This window comes from Delphinus delphis, chromosome 2, assembly GCF_949987515.2.
Source record: "Delphinus delphis chromosome 2, mDelDel1.2, whole genome shotgun sequence".
In the NCBI taxonomy this organism is placed as follows: Eukaryota; Metazoa; Chordata; class Mammalia; order Artiodactyla; family Delphinidae; genus Delphinus; species Delphinus delphis.
In genome coordinates this window covers 27,490,066-27,506,623 of record NC_082684.1, presented here as the reverse complement: position 1 = coordinate 27,506,623, position 16,558 = coordinate 27,490,066, and the positions used below count along the sequence as shown (strand labels likewise).

At 38.5% G+C, this 16,558-nt stretch overlaps 1 protein-coding gene across 7 annotated transcripts in view; it reads left to right on the top strand.

Moving 5' to 3' along the window:
- TTLL5 (tubulin tyrosine ligase like 5) overlaps positions 1-16,558 on the top strand; it is a 305,725-nt gene that overhangs the window by 7,554 nt on the left and 281,613 nt on the right. For all 7 annotated transcript variants that reach the window (XM_060004157.1, XM_060004152.1, XM_060004154.1 and 4 more), the window contains exons 3-5: positions 402-508; positions 12,452-12,534; positions 14,257-14,363. In XM_060004157.1, the coding sequence (XP_059860140.1) occupies positions 402-508; positions 12,452-12,534; positions 14,257-14,363 (297 nt within the window). The remainder of the gene's footprint in view (positions 1-401; positions 509-12,451; positions 12,535-14,256; positions 14,364-16,558) is intronic.

Below are 16,558 nucleotides of genomic sequence, written 5' to 3'. Positions count from 1 at the left end.
CGACCTCATTCTCTTACACCATCAAGGGGAGGAGGCCATTTCTCCTGCAACTGCTACAGAAGAGAAAGCATCGCTTTCTTAGAGGGTCACATGACATATCTCCTGACACACTGGCTCCAGCTGGTTTATGTCCTCATCCCTGAGCCAGTAACTATAACTGGGGGATGGAAAACCCTGATTGGCTAAAGCCAGTCAAGACCCATCCCTACAGCAGGAACGGAGTTAATCTTAAACAGACCATCTGACTAAGAATGGGAGATGAATGGTTTCCCATAGGACATTTGGGATGCTTGTTCCAGAAGAAGGGGAAAGGTGCTAAGCACCAAACCACACTGATCTGCTTCAGTTGTTAATTCAGATTTTGAGCTGTAAATTAATAAAGTCTTTTATTACGGTTGTAGAGATCATCCATGTATCATGTGGACTGGAGGCTGCAGGAAAATTCCAGTTTTGGTATTCCATGCTGAGGCTATTCTGACAAAGGACAACAATGTTCGAGTAATTGGAGGTAGGTGTGACCTTCCCCACTGAGGGAAGGGCTGGGCATGGCCCTGATAACCTCATCTTACAGAAAGTGATAACCATATTTAGTTAGGGAAAGGGCTTTGGTCATGAGAATATTCTGTTGATTTTTTTATACTTGAACGGATTATTTGTGATTTCTTAAATTGTTTTCTGCTTATTAAATTATTTTTCCTCTTTTTTTTTTGAATTACGTGTACATGTGTTTATATTTTGTTTTTTTCTTCCAGTTTTATAGAGAGATCATTGACATACACCACTGTACAAGGTTAAGGTGTACAGCATAGTAATTTAACTTACATATATCATGAAATGATTATCACAATAAGTTTACTGATACTGTTTTTTATAGTTATGGTAAAATACACATAACAAAATTTACTGTTTTTACCATTTTAAAGTATACAACTCAGTGGCATTTAGTACATTCACAGTATTGTGCAACCATCGCCACTGTCTAGTTTCAGGACATTTTCATGTAAAAGTAAACCCTGTACCCATTAAGCAGTCGCTCCCCAACCCCCTTATCCCAGCTCCTGGCAACCACTAAGCTTTCTGTCTCTATGGCTTTACCTAATCTGGATATTTCATGTAAATGGACTCATACAATACATAGCCTTTTGTGTCTGGCTTCTTACACTTAGCATAATGTTTTCAAGGTCCATCCATGTTCTAGCATATGTCAGTACTTCGTTCCTTTTTGCGGCTGAATAACATCCCATTGTATGGATATACCACATTTTGTTTATCCATTCATCGGTTGATGGGTAAGTGTTTCCAGTTTTTGGCTCTTGTAAATAGTGCTTCTATGAACATTCATGGACAAGTTTTTGTTTGAACACCTGTTCTTAGTTCTTTTGGGTATATACCTAGGAATGGAATTGCTAAGTTGTATGGTAATTCTATGTTTAACTTATTAAGGAACTGCCAAAGGATTTTCCACAGTGACTGCACAATGTTATGTTCCCACCAACAATATATGAGAGTTGAAATTTCTCCATATCCTCAGTAACATTCGTTGTTTTCTGTTTTTTAGAATATAGCTATACTAATGGGTGTGAATTGGTATCTTACTGTGGTTATGATTTGCATTTCCCTAATGATTAATGACATTGAGCAGCTTTTCATGTTCCTTTTGGCCATTTATATTATCTCCTTTGGAGAAATGTCTGTCAAGGTTTTTGCCTATTTTTTAATCGGGTTGCTTATCTTTTTGTTGTTGAGTTGTAAGGGTTCTTTATATATTCTGGATACTAGACCCTTATCAGAAAAATGATTTCCAAATATTTTTTCCTCTGTGGTTTGTCTTTTCATGCTCTTGATAGTGTTCTTTCATGGGGAAAAGTTTTTCATTTTGATGATGTTCCATTTATCTACTTTTTCTCTTGTTGCTTATGCTTTTGGTGTCATATCTAAGAAACCATTGCCTAACCCAAAGTCATGATCCCTATGCTTTCTTCTAAGAGCTTTATAGTTTAAGCTCTTAAATTTAGAGCTAAATGGTCTTTGTTCCATTTTGAGTTAATTTTTTTATATAGTGTGAGATAAGGGTCCACCTTCATTCTTTTACATGTGGATATCCAGTTGCCCCAGCATGATTAGTTGAAGAGACTATTCTTTCCTTACTGAATAATCTTGGCACTATCGTTGAAAATCAGTAGACCATTAGATGTATGGGTTTATTTTTGGACTCTTAATAATTCTGTCAGTCTGTTTGTTTATCCTTATACCAGTGCCATATTATTTTTCTTACAGTATCTTTGTACTAAGTTTTGAAATTGGGAAGTGTGAGTCCTCTAACTTTGTTCTTCATTTTCAAAATTTTTTTGCAAAAAAAAAAAAAAAAAAAATTTTTTTGCTATTCAGGGTCCTTTGCAATTCCATATGAATTTTGGGATTAGCTTTTTCATTTCTGCAAAAATGGCTGTTGTGATTTTGGTAGGGAGTACATAGAATCTGTAAATTGCTTTTGGAAGTATTGCCGTCTTAGTGTTAAGTCTTCCAGTCCGTGAACATGGGATGTCTTTCCATTTATTTACGTCTTCTTTAATTTCTGTAGCAATGTTTTATGGTTTGCTGTGTGCAAGTCTTGTAGCTCCTTGGTTAACTTTATTCTTCAATATTTTATTCTTTTTGATGCTATTATAAATGGAATTGCTTTCTCAATTTCATTTTTGGATTGTTCATTGTCATTGTATAGACATACTATTGATTTTTTAAAAATAAATTTATTTTATTATTTTATTTTATCTATTGTTTCTGGCTGCGTTGGGTCTTTGTTGCTGTGCGAGGGCTTTTCTCTGGTTGCGGGGGCTACCCTTCGTTCTGGTTCGCAGGCTTCTCATTTTGGTGGCTTCTCTTGTTGTGGAGCACGGGCTCTAGGCGCACCGGCTTCAGTAGTTGTGGCACGTGGGCTCAGTAGTTGTGGCTCATGGGCTCTAGAGCACAGGATCAGTAGTTGTGGCTCACGGGCTTAGCTGCTCTGTGGCATGCGGGATCGTCCCAGACCAGGGCTCAAACCCATGTCCCCTGCACTGGCAGGCAGATGCTCAACCACTGTGCCACCAGGGAAGCCTTACTATTGATTTTTTGTATACTGATCCTGTATCCTGAAACCTTGCTGAACTCATTTATTAGCTCTACTAGTGAGAGAGAGTGTGTGTGTGGTGTGTATGTGTGTGTGTGTGTGTTCTTTAGGATTATCTCTATACAAGATCATGTCATCAGTAAATAGAGATTTTACTTCTTCCTCTGTAACCTAAATACCTCCCTACCTCCCTCTCTTTCTTTTTCTTCTGCTTTTTCCTAATTGCTCTGGCTAGAACTTCCAGTACAGTGTTGAATAGAAGTGAAAATGGGCATCTTTGTCTTCTTCCTGATCTTTGGGGGAAAGCTTTCTGTCTTTCACCATTCGGTATGATGTTAGCTATGGGTTTTCATAAATGCCCTTTATCATGTTGAGGAAGTTCTCTTCTATTCCTTTGTTGAGTGTTTTTATCATACAGCGGTGTTGCATTTTGTCAAATGCTTTTTCTACATCAATCGAGATGATTTTATGTTTTTTTTCCTTCATTTTATTAATGTGGTGTATTACATTGATTGACTTTTGTATATTGAACCACCCTTGCATTCCTGAGATAAATCTCACTTGAGCATGGTATATAGTCCTTTTAATATGCTGCTGGATTTGGTTTGCTAGTATTTTGTTTAGGATGTTTGCATCTGTATTCATAAGGGATATCGTTCTGTAATTTTCTTTTCTTTTGATGTCTTTGTCTGGCTTTGGTATCAGGGTAATGCTGCCCTCATAGAATGAATTCCTTCCTCCTCTTTGGAAGAGTTTGAGAAGGATTCGTGTTAATTCTTTAAATGTTCGATAGAATTCACCAGTGAAGCATCTAGTCCTTAGCTTTTCTTTGTTGGAAGGTTTTTGATTACTAGTTCAACCTCTACTTATCTGTTCTATTTTCTATTTCTTATTGAGTCTGTTTTGGTAGTTTGTGTGTTTCTCTAGGTTATTTTCCATTTTATTTAGTTTATCTAATTTTGTTGGCATACAGTTGTTCATAGTATTCTTTTATAATCCTTTTTATTTCTGTAATACAGTAGTAATGTCCCCACCTTCATTTCTGATTTTAGTAATTTGAATTTTTTCTCTTTGTTTTTAGTTAGTCTAACTAAAAGTTTGTCAATTTGGGAATCATTTTAAAGCGCAAACTTTTTATTTTGCTTACTTTCTCTATTGTTTTTCTATTCTTAATTTCATTTATGTCCACTCCTCTTTGACTTTAAGCAGTGCTCTGAATCCTGGTGTTAGCCTGTAGCTGTCTTCAAAGGTTACATACTGTGGATCCAAACTTTTGTGCGATATGGTGGAAAGGGTCTATACATGGGTTCTCAGTCAATATTTCAGATCCCAGCTTTGGCATTTACTAGCTGTGAGTCTTGTGCAATCACTTAAACTCTCTTAATCTATTTCATTATTATAAAATGGAGATAATAGCTACCTTGCAGGCATTGTAAGAATGAGATCACTAATGTTCAGCACACAGCACGCATTCAGAACTTGTGCTGCTTACTCTATTTGTTGAACAGGATCTGCTCTACCTTGACATGACTTTAAGGTCTGTCCTTGCCCCATAATAAGCCAGAGTTCAAAGGACGGTGAGCACCTGCTTCTGGGATTTGAATTCTCCTCCTTCCCCAAGGGTCTCGGTGTTCTAATCCCCTCAGCAAGTTGCTAGGTTACCACTTAAAGGGACATGGTTCATTCATGTTCTCTGAAGCTGGAGTCTCTGAAGATTTACTAACATTTGCTGAGAGTCTCCCACTAAATATGATTAGAGTCAGAACATCAAAGGTGCATAAAAACAACAGAAGTAAATAATCCTCTCCCCCCCCGACATACTTCTTTTGGTTTCTTTGGATTCATAAAAGAATCCATGTATTCTGTGGCAATAGACCCTTCCTTTGTAGAATACCCAACATTTATTGGAAATTAGCATCCATCAATGTAATCATGCCATTATTCAAGCAATCACTATTTTCTAGAACCTCTAAGTCTTTGGATTATTTTCCTGTACATCTTCCTGTGTTTAAGGAAGAAGCCACTAAACTTTTTTCTCAAACTCTGTTTTTTTTAAATTTTCTGTATATTCCCAATTCCTTGAGGTTTAATAATTTTCTTCACCTTCCTTTATGAAAAGAACAATTTGAATGAGTTTTGTTAGTTGCTACCTCAGATTTCTGAATTGTTAAACACTCTTGGTCTATTTTTTTTTTCTCTCTCTCTCTTAAATAGCTGACATAGATCTGCTCAGATCATAACACTGAGTTAAATCCCCTTGAGAAGTGTATCTGGGGCATTAGTTATCTTCTGTTGATCTTAGAGTGTTAGATTCCAACCTTGTTTTTTCTGTTATCTGTTAAATGTTTCATTGAATTCACTGTTAATATTTTGGATACAATGAGATTTCATATGCTTTATTTGTGAAATATTCCAGGAGTATGTTTTTTTCCTCACCATATCGATGTTTTTTTTTCAAAATTGTGTATACTTTGAACATATAAATGGGATTGCATTTTATTTATTTATTTTAAAGTATTTATTTATTTATTTGGTTGTGCTGGGTCTTAGTTGCAGTAGGCAGGCTCCTTAGTTGTGGCACGTGGGCTCCTTAGTTGTGGCATGCGAACTCTTAGTTGCAGCATGTGGGATCTGGTTTCCTGACCAGGGATTGAACCCGGGCCCCCTGCACTGGGAGCACAGAGACTTAACCAGTGCGCCACCAGGGAAGTCCTGGGATTGCATTTTAAGGGCAACAGATATTTTCAATTTAATCTTTTCCTAGAATGAAGTATTTTGTATTTTGCCTCTGAATGTGTCAGTGTCATAAATTTGGATTTGTATAGACGAGCACTGTCCAACAGAAATACAATGTAAGCTGTATATGTAATTTTTCAGTAGCCTTATCAAAAAAATAAGCAGAAATAGGTGAAATTAATTTTAATAATATATTTTATTTAATCCAAATTATCTTTCCACTTTTACTCAGTATAAAAAAATCGTGAAGATATTTTACATCCAGTGTGTATTGTACACTTTTAGTACATCTCCATATGGTGCAAAATTTTCATTGGAAGCATTTGGTCTGTATTTAGATTTCATAAATGTTATAGTTGAAATTGTAGTCAATTCCTATGTTCAAGTTGTTCCAAACAAGTTTTCCAGTAACTGAATTGAGTATCAGTTTTAAAATTGAAAATAGAATTTATTAAAGTTAAATAAAATGGGAAATTCAGTTCCTTTGTCACACTAGTCACATTTCAAGTGCTCAAGTTACATGTGGCTAGTGACAACCGTATTCGACTGTGCACGTAAGGACCCGGTTTTCTGACAGTAAGGCAAGGATACACTGTGTTGCCATCGAAGGGGTTATTCTTGTATTCTAAAGTCAAAAGAATGTTAGTTTTATCTTCATTCTAGTTTCCCATGCTAGTTTGGACCAAACCCCTTAGGGTGCTTCTGTGCTGACAGTTAGATTATTGGTTCCTTGATTGTCTTTACTCTGCTACAGTCAGTCCTGGAACTTGCCAGGGGTCCTAGTTCTTCAGATTGTCCCCTGCGATGCATGTGAGTTGTTGAAGAGGAAATTCTGCAGTCTCATAGTGGAATTGATGAGATGCTTGTGTGTTCGGAGGCTTAGATGTTGGGTGTTTTGCAGTTTGCTAGCAGGACCGTGCCCTGCCTCTTGTTTTTTTATGGAAGAAAACATGGCGAAGGTGGTTCTGTCATGAACAGTTGAACAGGTTCAGTTTGTAGTTGCAGTTCTCCATTTGACTCTCGCTAGGGAGAGGGAGCCCAGGCTTACCAGCTATTTCAGGAGAAGCCTAGAAATCTAGATTTTTATGTGACTTCTTCCAATTTTAAAAGGTTAGCAAATAATTCAACTTTATACTGAAAACACCACAAGGGGTGGACAAACTGTCTATAGGCTGGATTTGGCTCCTGGGTTACCATTTTATAATCTCTGGTCTAATATGCGCTGGTAATCAGCATTATTGGTTGTAGGGCCATTGGACACAGAGCATGAATGTGGGTTAAAATCCCTAAAGCAGTCACAGTTGCTTTCCATCATTCCACCCTGCCTCTCTTACACTCCCCTTTTAGAACATGTTCAATGTATCTGAGTTGGGTTATAGTTAGTTGGTTTGGATTAGAAGTAAGTGGCCAGGGACTTCCCTGGTGGCGCAGTGGTTAAGAATCCGCTGCCAATGCAGGGGACACGGGTTCGAGCCCTATTCCGGGAAGATCCCACGTGCCGCGGAGCAACTAAGCCCATGCGCCACAGCTACTGAGCCTGCACTCTAGAGCCCCCAACCCACAATTACTGAGCCTGCAAGCCACAGCTACTGAGCCTGCATGCCACAGCTACTGAAGCCCATGCGCCTAGAGCCCGTGCTCCTCAACAAGAGAAGCCACCGCAATGAGAAGCCCACGCACCGCAACGAAGAGTAGCCCCTACTCGCCTCAACTAGAGAAAGCCTGCACGCAGCAAGGAAGACCCATCACAGCCAAAAATAAATAAATCAATAAATTTATTTTTAAAAAAAAAGAAGTAGGTGGTCACTGCTTACATACCATGAGAATCAGGTCTGCCATTGAGCACAGTGATGAATGCATTTTACTTCTATATTAGGAGAAGTAGGAGAAAGAGTATTAATAGCATTTTTATTTTTTAACTTGCTATATAAAATGTATAATTTACTGTGTATTATACTATGTATTTATATGTGTATTAGTAGCTATTTTGCTATGTGTTTACTGTTTTACTGTATGAAATTATTTTTCTATGTATCAGCAAGCTTTCTTTTTTCGGGGGTCTGCACCGTGCAGCTTGCAGGATCTTAGTTTCCCAACCAGGGATTGAACACAGGCCACAGCAGTGAAAGCGCCGAGTCCTAACCACCGGACAGCCAGGGAATTCCCATATCAGCAAGCTTTCCTATTCTAAAAGCTCTACATGTATTAACTGATTTAGTGCTTTTAACTACCCTGTGAGATAAGTACCTTTGTTATCAACCCCGTTTTATAGGTGAGGAAATTGAGCATAGTGAAATTAAATAACTTATTTAAGACAGCAGGCAGGAAGTAGTAGAGCCAGGGTTTGAACCCCGGCAGTTCAACTCCAGAGACATACTCTTTCTTTTATTATTCCCCTTCTCCCCCAGTCCCCACATAATCATTCTCTGTTTTTCCACACACCTGACCAATCATCTCCGTGGCCTGGGGCAAGCACTGCAGAACAGTCAGAGAATCGGGCACAGTCCTGGTCCCCAGCAGTTGATGAGGCTTTGGCTTTTTATGTGATCAGTTATCACAATGAAAAAGACCTGGTTTTCTTTTAGTTTTCTGAACATTTTATTTACAGAAATAAAAAAACCGTCTGGCAAGTTATAAGTATAGTACAATGAATTCATGTATACTATTTCCTTGCTTTCACCCGTTATTAACATTTTGCCGTGTTTGCTTTACCTTCTTTCTCTCTCTGAACCATTTGAAAATTAGTTCACATACTTCAGACCTAAATACTTTATTCAACATGTTTATCCTAAGAACAAGGGCATCCTCTCTATAACCACAGTACACTGATGACACTCAGGAAATCTGTCATTGCTAAAACACTCTTATCTAATATACAGTCCCTGCCCAGATTTCCTCAATTTTTCCAATTTTGTCCTTTATCTTTTTTTTCTTTCAAATCCAGAATCCAATCAGAGATTGCATTTAGTTGTCATATTTCTTTAGTCTCCTTTATATCTACAACCATTTACTGGATTTTTTTTTTTTTGGTCTTTCATAACATTGGCATTTTTAAAGATTCCAGACTAGTTGCTTTGCAGCTGTCCTTAAGTTTGGGCTTGTCAGATTGATTCCACATGTTTAGATTAAAAAGGTTGAAAAAGGTTAAAAAGAATAAAAAAGTTGAAAAACATTTGTAGGAATATCATTTAATGAAGTCATGTCCTCAGTGTATCACATTAGAAAGCATGTGATGTCATTATATTGCATTACTGGTGATGACAAGTTTGATCATTTGGTTAAGATAGTGTTTACCAGATTGATTCATTGTACAGGTACCCGTCTCCTTTGTTAAAAGCATTCTCTGGGGTGATATTTTGAGATGTGTGAATATCTTGTTCTCCAGTAGTCTCTGACTGTTGGAATTCATTGATTCTTGTCTGAATCACTTACTCTTGCAGTTTTTGTAAAATGGTGATTTTCTATTTCAGTTTTTCCTTCTACATTTATTAGCTGGCTTTTCTGTAAAGAAGAGCTTTCCCTTCTAAGCAAAAGTAATAGTCTCCCAAAGATGTCTACCTCCTAATCCCCAGAACCTGTGAAAATGTTACCTGACTTAGCAAAGCGGAATTGAGGTCATAGATGGAATTAAGGTTGCTAATCAGCTAACCCTTAAGATAAGGAGATTCTTCAAGTGGGCCCAGTGTAATTACAGGAGTCCTTTAAAATAGAAGGAGACAGAGGAAGAGTCAGACTGTTGTAGTGTGAGAAGGACTAGACCTGTCATTGCTGGCTTTGAAGATAGAAGAAGAATAGGGGCAGCCTCTAGAAGATGGAAAAGGAAAGGAAGTGGACCCTACCCAGAGCCTATAGAAAGGAACGCAGTCCTGCCAATGCCTTGATGACACTTGTATCGTACTTCTGACCTAGAAAACCAGTAGTATACCTTCTCACTTTCTTAGCAGTGTGGATTCATGGGTTGTTTTCTTTCTTATAAGTGAGTTAAAATCTTTTTCTGTCAGTATTCATTTTTACATTCAGATTGCCTCAAATTTGGCCTTGGGGAGCCCCTTCAAGATCCTTGTGCCAAAAAAAAAAAAAAAAGGTCTTCCCTGGTGGCGCAGTGGTTGAGAGTCTGCCTGCCGATGCAGGGGACGCGGGTTCGTGCCCCAGTCCGGGAAGATCCCACGTGCCACGGAGCGGCTGGGCCCGTGAGCCATGGCCGCTGAGCCTGCGTGTCTGGAGCCTGTGCTCCGCAAAGGGAGAGGCCGCAGCAGTGAAAAAAAAGAAAAGATCCTTGTGACATGTTCTCAATCCTTGTGACTGTCCTCTTTTTTGGCATAGCAAGCTATTCCACACCTATCTTGTACTTTCCTTCCCCAACTTGGAATCAGAACACAAACTCCTTTTTTTATATCTTATTAGATTTATTATGTTCATATATCTCCAAAGATGGAATGTGTCCTGGATTGAGCTATCTTACAGTCTTAATGAATATACAGTTGAGCAAAAGAATAAGAATAAATTAAAATTTTTATAAATAATAAACATAAAAGTAAAAAAATCCATTTCTTCATAATATGAATTGAGCGTTTACAAAACTAATTGGTTCATTTATCCATGGTTGAATATTGCTTATTGCTAGAATGAAACAGAGTTCAGCTGATTTCTCTTTCTATTGATTGTTTTTATAGAGGTAAGCTTTAGGAAACCTTAGAACACAAACTCTTGAGCAGTGCACTGTGCTGCTGCTTACATTAAACTCTGCACTGTTTTTCTTATAAAAATATTGCAAAGACAACATAATAGTGATTGACCATTGGGAAAACCTTGTAACTGGGCTTTAAAGTTTGCCGCAAGAATGAGAAGTATGGAGTGTCTGGCCTTATCATTCCAATCCTCCTGTGTCTGCTTGGCATGGTGCTCCTGCCAGGGCTGGGCAAGTAGCAGCAGGGATTTATGAATATTTTCACATAGAGTTATAAAAAGAAATGCTTATCTTTGTAGAGGCTGAATTTTGTTCCAGAGCCTGTCCATAAGTTTCTGTATTATACTCACTCAGAAATGGTTCAGTATGCAGTCCTTTAAAAAAATTGTTCTGTAGAATTCTTAGCTAACAGTTTATAGTGATGCATAGAAAGAGATTGAATGTAATGCGCCAGAGGAAACTTTAGTCTTTGGGGATATATAGAAACCTCACATGATTACAGACATTCCTCTTAGACAGGGGTCACAAGCACAGAACGCTCTCAGGGGCCTGGCAGGAGATAAGAATGAGTGAAGCAGGTCAGGTGGGGACGGTGCTGAACTGGACAGCGCAGGCCTGTCCTGCAGGGAGCACTTGCACTTCTCTGGTTGACTCTTGCCTTGCCAGAGAGAGAGCCCAGGGTTGCCAGGGTTTTCAAGAGGAGTCCAGAAATCTAGATTTTTTTTTTTTTTTTTTTTTTTTTTTGCGGTACGAGGGCCTCTCACTGCTGCGGCCTCTCCCGTTGCGGAGCACAGGCTCCGGACGTGCAGGCTCAGCGGCCATGGCTCACGGGCCCAGCCGCTCCGCGGCACGTGGGATCTTCCCGGACTGGGGCACGAACCCGTCCGTGTCCCCTGCATCGGCAGGCGGACTCCCAACCACTGCGCCACCAGGGAAGCCCCCAGAAATCTAGATTTTTATATGAATTCCTCCAATTTCAAAAGGTTAGCAATTAATTCAATTTTATTTTTAAAGCACAAGGAGGAACGAACAAACCATGTCTGCAGATTGGTTTTGGCCCTCGTGTCATCAGTTTATAACCTCTGGTCTAAGATATGCTGGTAACCAACATTGTTGCACATGAGGGCTATTTAGAACGGCATTCTTAGCCTTTTTGGTGCAGTGGGTGGGGTTGGCAGTATGGGGAAACTTATGGGTCTCTTCTCAGAATAATGTTTTCTAAGTGTATTTTAAAAATACGTAAGACTACAAAGAAAATAAATTGTATTAAAATATAGTTCTCAAAATATTTTTAAAAACCAAATTTGTGATATGTATGCCTTTTATTAGTGCATTAAATAATATGATCTAGTGGTAGGTCTGTTCACTGACATAATTTTTAAATACTGTGGGAGTAAGTGATTGTTTTTGGCCGTGCTGTGCGGCTTTCATTATCTCAGTTCCCGACCAAGAATTGAACCTGCACCACGCAGTGAAAGCCCGGAGTCCTAACCACTAGGCCACCAGAGAATAAGTGATTTTTTTTTTGAGAATAAGTGATTTTTTGAGATAACTGTAACAACTGTAAAAGAATGTTAGAATACCTGATATCTGTTGGTGGCAGGGTCACAGGCATTGCTCATACTATTCTCCTTTGTTGCCTACATTCCTAATTGAAGGTAATGTTAAACTGGAACTAGAATTTGGTGAAAACAGGGATGTCATTCCCCCCGCCCCACCCCCATCCATGTTTAGTGACAGTCAGTGAATCTCAGGTTTAGGACCCTTAGTCCAAAATAATCCTCAACCTACTTATAGTAGCCTAAGAATAACAGTATTGTGTTATTGAGTGTAATTAGTCCAGCCACCATCTTACAGTTTCTTTCTTTCTCTATAGTTAACTTTCTGGTTACTGAACTTGATTCTATGTTTTTCTTTAGAACGTTATCACTTGTCTTACAAGATCGTACGAACAGACAGTCGCCTGGTTCGCAGCATCCTGACAGCCCATGGATTTCATGAAGTAAGCTCATTTTTACTACCTTACCTTATCTGCTCAAAAGCTGAAAATCCTAGCCACCTAACTGACTGTCAGCTAACAGGGCCAGCTCTAGAAAGTACACGGGACCACTCCTTAGTGATGATGCAGAACTTGCATTGACTTTCTGACTTTCTGAGTCACTTTACCAGTTTTTCCTTGAAATACATGGAAAACATTTCCACAAGATTTTGTGGGGCTTTTTTTTAGGGGAGAAAATTTTTTTTTCCTTGCTGTATTTTTAGGCATGGGCTAGAGGCAGAGTTTCGCATAAGGAATTGTCTAATACCCAATTAAACCTCTTTGATTGCAAGCAACAGAAACAGACTCTGCCCAACATAAACCAAAAGGGATTTATAGTTAAGATGTACATAGAATGGCTAGCAGAACCAGAGGAAAAGCTGAAAAAGCAGACCTTCGGAAGAAGAGAGAATGCAGTAGCTCCAGGGATCTGGCAACAGAAGTCTTCAAGACCACCTTTACTGCTGTGGAATGAATCGACTGCATTCATTGTCCTTGTGCCTTTCTCTGCTAAAGAAGCATATTCTGGAGATAGAATGATTAGCCTAGCTTGGGTCAAGGGTCCACTCCTTGGGGGAAGGGAGGGCCAGGTGATTGCCAGGTCCTTTAAAACCAAGGAGTATGTTATTCCCAAAGAAAATTGGGAAAATGGGGATTTGACATCAAAAGGCAAAGGCAAAAATGCTGGATGGATTTCCACTGTGGATATTTTGAGACAGTTGATAAAAGTCTGGTTGCTCGCTTCTTATCCTAGGTTGAGGTATGAAGTAGACATTTTGAGGAAGTTCTGATACCAGTTTATATACTGTCTTTGTTGCTGTTTTATTTCCAGGGCTTAACATGGTACCTGTCACATCAGAGGCAGAGAGTACATAATTGTTGAATGAATTGACAAATGAATTCTAATGAATGAATGAATGAATTCTAAGTTGGTTTGCTACTATAAGGTTTTAGATCTGATCATCACTTTATACCCAGCATCTGCAAGGATATAAGGACAGTCTGAGAAGGGAGTTTTGGGGTTGGGTCCTCATCTCTCACTTTGATATGCAAGAATATTTAGAGATATCATGGACTTCTATAAAAGGATTAATTCTACTTTTTGCATGTGAGACTTGTCCAACTCTCTCATTCTTTAAACTTGCTTATCCCTCTGTTCTGTACACTCAGCTTTTGTCTTACTAAGCTCACATCCTAACTGACCCGCCCCTGTGAGTGCTCTGTGGATGAAAAATCTCTATGACTTTTTACTTCCATCATTCTTCCAGGGGCTGTCTCTGGTGTTTCTTTCTTTTTTTTAAAAAATAAATTTATTTATTTATTTTTGGCTGCGTTGGGTCTTCATTGCTGCGTGCGGGCTTTGTCTAGTTGCGGCGAGTGGTGGCTACTCTTTGTTGCGGTGCACGGTCTTCTCATTGCGGTGGCTTCTCTTGTTGTGGAGCACAGGCTCTAGGTGCACGGGCTTCAGTAGTTGTGGCACGCGGGCTCAGTAGTTGTGGCTCATGAACTCTAGAGCGCAGTGTCAGTAGTTGTGGCGCATGGGCTTAGTTGCACCGCGGCATGTGGGATCTTCCCGGACCAGGGCTCAAAACCGTCCCCCCTGCATTGGCAGGTGGATTCTTAACCACTGTGCCACCAGGGAAGTCCCTCTGGTGTTTCTTATCTTTTCTTTTTATCTGCCCTTAGGTTCACCCAAGCAGCACTGACTATAACCTAATGTGGACAGGATCCCACCTGAAGCCCTTTTTACTTCGCACCCTCTCTGAAGCACAAAAGGTTAATCACTTTCCCAGGTAATGCTCTTGTAGCTACTTTGCTCCATTTAAAGGTACCTGACATTGAGGCATGTAGCCAGCAGAGATAATTAACATCCTTTAAAAACAAAAGAAGTCTGTGATATAGGGCAGCAGTCTGCAAATCAGACTGAGGTGTTCACATCCCTGGACATACCTGAAGACTTTGCAAGGACTCTGTAGGATGGATGGTTTTAAAATACACTACTTCTGGATTGCAAATCCCATAGGTTCTCTTTCCTAAAATTGAGCTGCTTGTGAGCCCCTCATGTGGATAGGTTCTCCCTTCTCACCTTCTTTTTCATAATTACTGTTTTTTCCCTTTATAAAAGAACGGCCCACCTAGAATCTTAATATGGTGCATTGTCCTGGGGTGTAAAAATTTCAAGGGTTCCAAAGAAAGGAACAAAAATATTGGTGTTTAATTCAGGTAATAGCATAACGAATCTTTTTGCATGGTAATGATTTCCATTTCTTTGCTTTAACAGAATTGAAGAAGGACATAATCAAGTAGTCAGCTGATAGATCATTAAATATAAGATTTAAAGATAGGTCATCTTGTGACTTTTGACATATAATTAGAAAAGAGTTCAAAGAATTGAATGGTATTGCTATATTAAACTTCAGCCAGTCTCATTGGTTAACATCAGCCTAGAGAGGCAATATTGCCTAGTGGCTAGAAGCACGGGCTCTGCAGCCAGCTAACCTGGGCCCAGATCACAGTTCTGCTGACTGATCTTGGGCAAGTGAGCTTTCTGAGCGTCAGCTTCCTCATTGGTAAAGAGAAGTACTAATGACACACACTTTGTAGGACTATCGTGAGGATTTAATAAGTGCTTAGAACATCACATGCCTGCCACATAGTAAACATTATATAAGTGTTAGCTATTATATTTGTGAACAAGGTTTATCAGTGTTTACATCTATGAAAGAGAAAATAGGAATAGAATTGATGCTGAAACGCTGCCTTATTCTAGCAGTGAGTAATTTTCAACTATGGAGAGATACATGACCTACTGGAGAAGAGGGCAGCTAATCTCATCTGTCTAATGAAGAGATGCATATCTAATAGGAATTTTGTTATTTGCTCAGTGGTTGAGTTATATTTTATTTCCAGGACTTATGCCCCAGGTACTCACTCATGCTAACAAGTTTTGCTTTTGGTCACTTCATATACTTGTCTCCTCATTTTTTAGAAACGAAGGCTCTTTCTTGATTATTCAATTCTACTGTCTTATACTCAGTCAATGGGTATAAATACCCAGCCTATGCTGTCTCTAATGTCAAATAGTTTCTTCATAATCTTAGATAAATGTATATTTTGAATCTTTATAACAAGTTCCAGTTTTATTTTATGTCTGAGCTTCATGGGCAGAAAATAATTTAAACTTTATTTTCTTCCTTACTGCCTGGAAGATGTGGATTTGGTTTTCTAAATGTGTGACTGGGTGCTTGAAGTGAATTAGATGCAACTATTTTAAATAGGTATTTAAACAGTCCTAAAATAGCTCACAGTAGAGACTGCATTCCTAATTCCTGTTAGTAGTATATTATTTATTTCGATAGTTTTTGAACTATTCTTGTAGGTGTATAGGAGTTCCACCTCAATTTGGACTCAGTATTAATAAATTCTAACCTATATTTTCTTCACTTCTCTTTGAATGTGTTGTACATGTATGTTTGGGAATATTAATAATCCATTACCTAAATGCAGTATACTTTGTGGCTTCTGGTGCTCTGTATTTTCTAAGAAAATACAGAGCACCAGGAGTTAGAAGTCTTTTTCAATCCAGAGACTTCTAACTCACATGCAAGAGGAATGCAAACACTTGAAATGTTTCCAATATTATTGTGTACTCTTTTTATGTAATTTTTAAAAAAAAATAATTTTAGACTTTTAGAAAAGTTGCAAAAATAATATAGAGTTTCTATGTGCCCTTTACCCAGTTTTCCTAATGTTAAATCAGTTATAACCATAGTATAGTTATCAAAACGGAGAAATTGATGTTAGTATAATGTACATTTTAATAAAAATTTAAAATATTTACGGTGTTTTGATGAATTGCGTACTGTGTTCTTACAATGATAGGTCAATATATGTATAACAAGTACGGCCTTATGATCACAGGAAACTTAAAAATATTAAATGTAATTGGTATACATATTTTCGTTGTAGAGAAGGTATAATATAATGT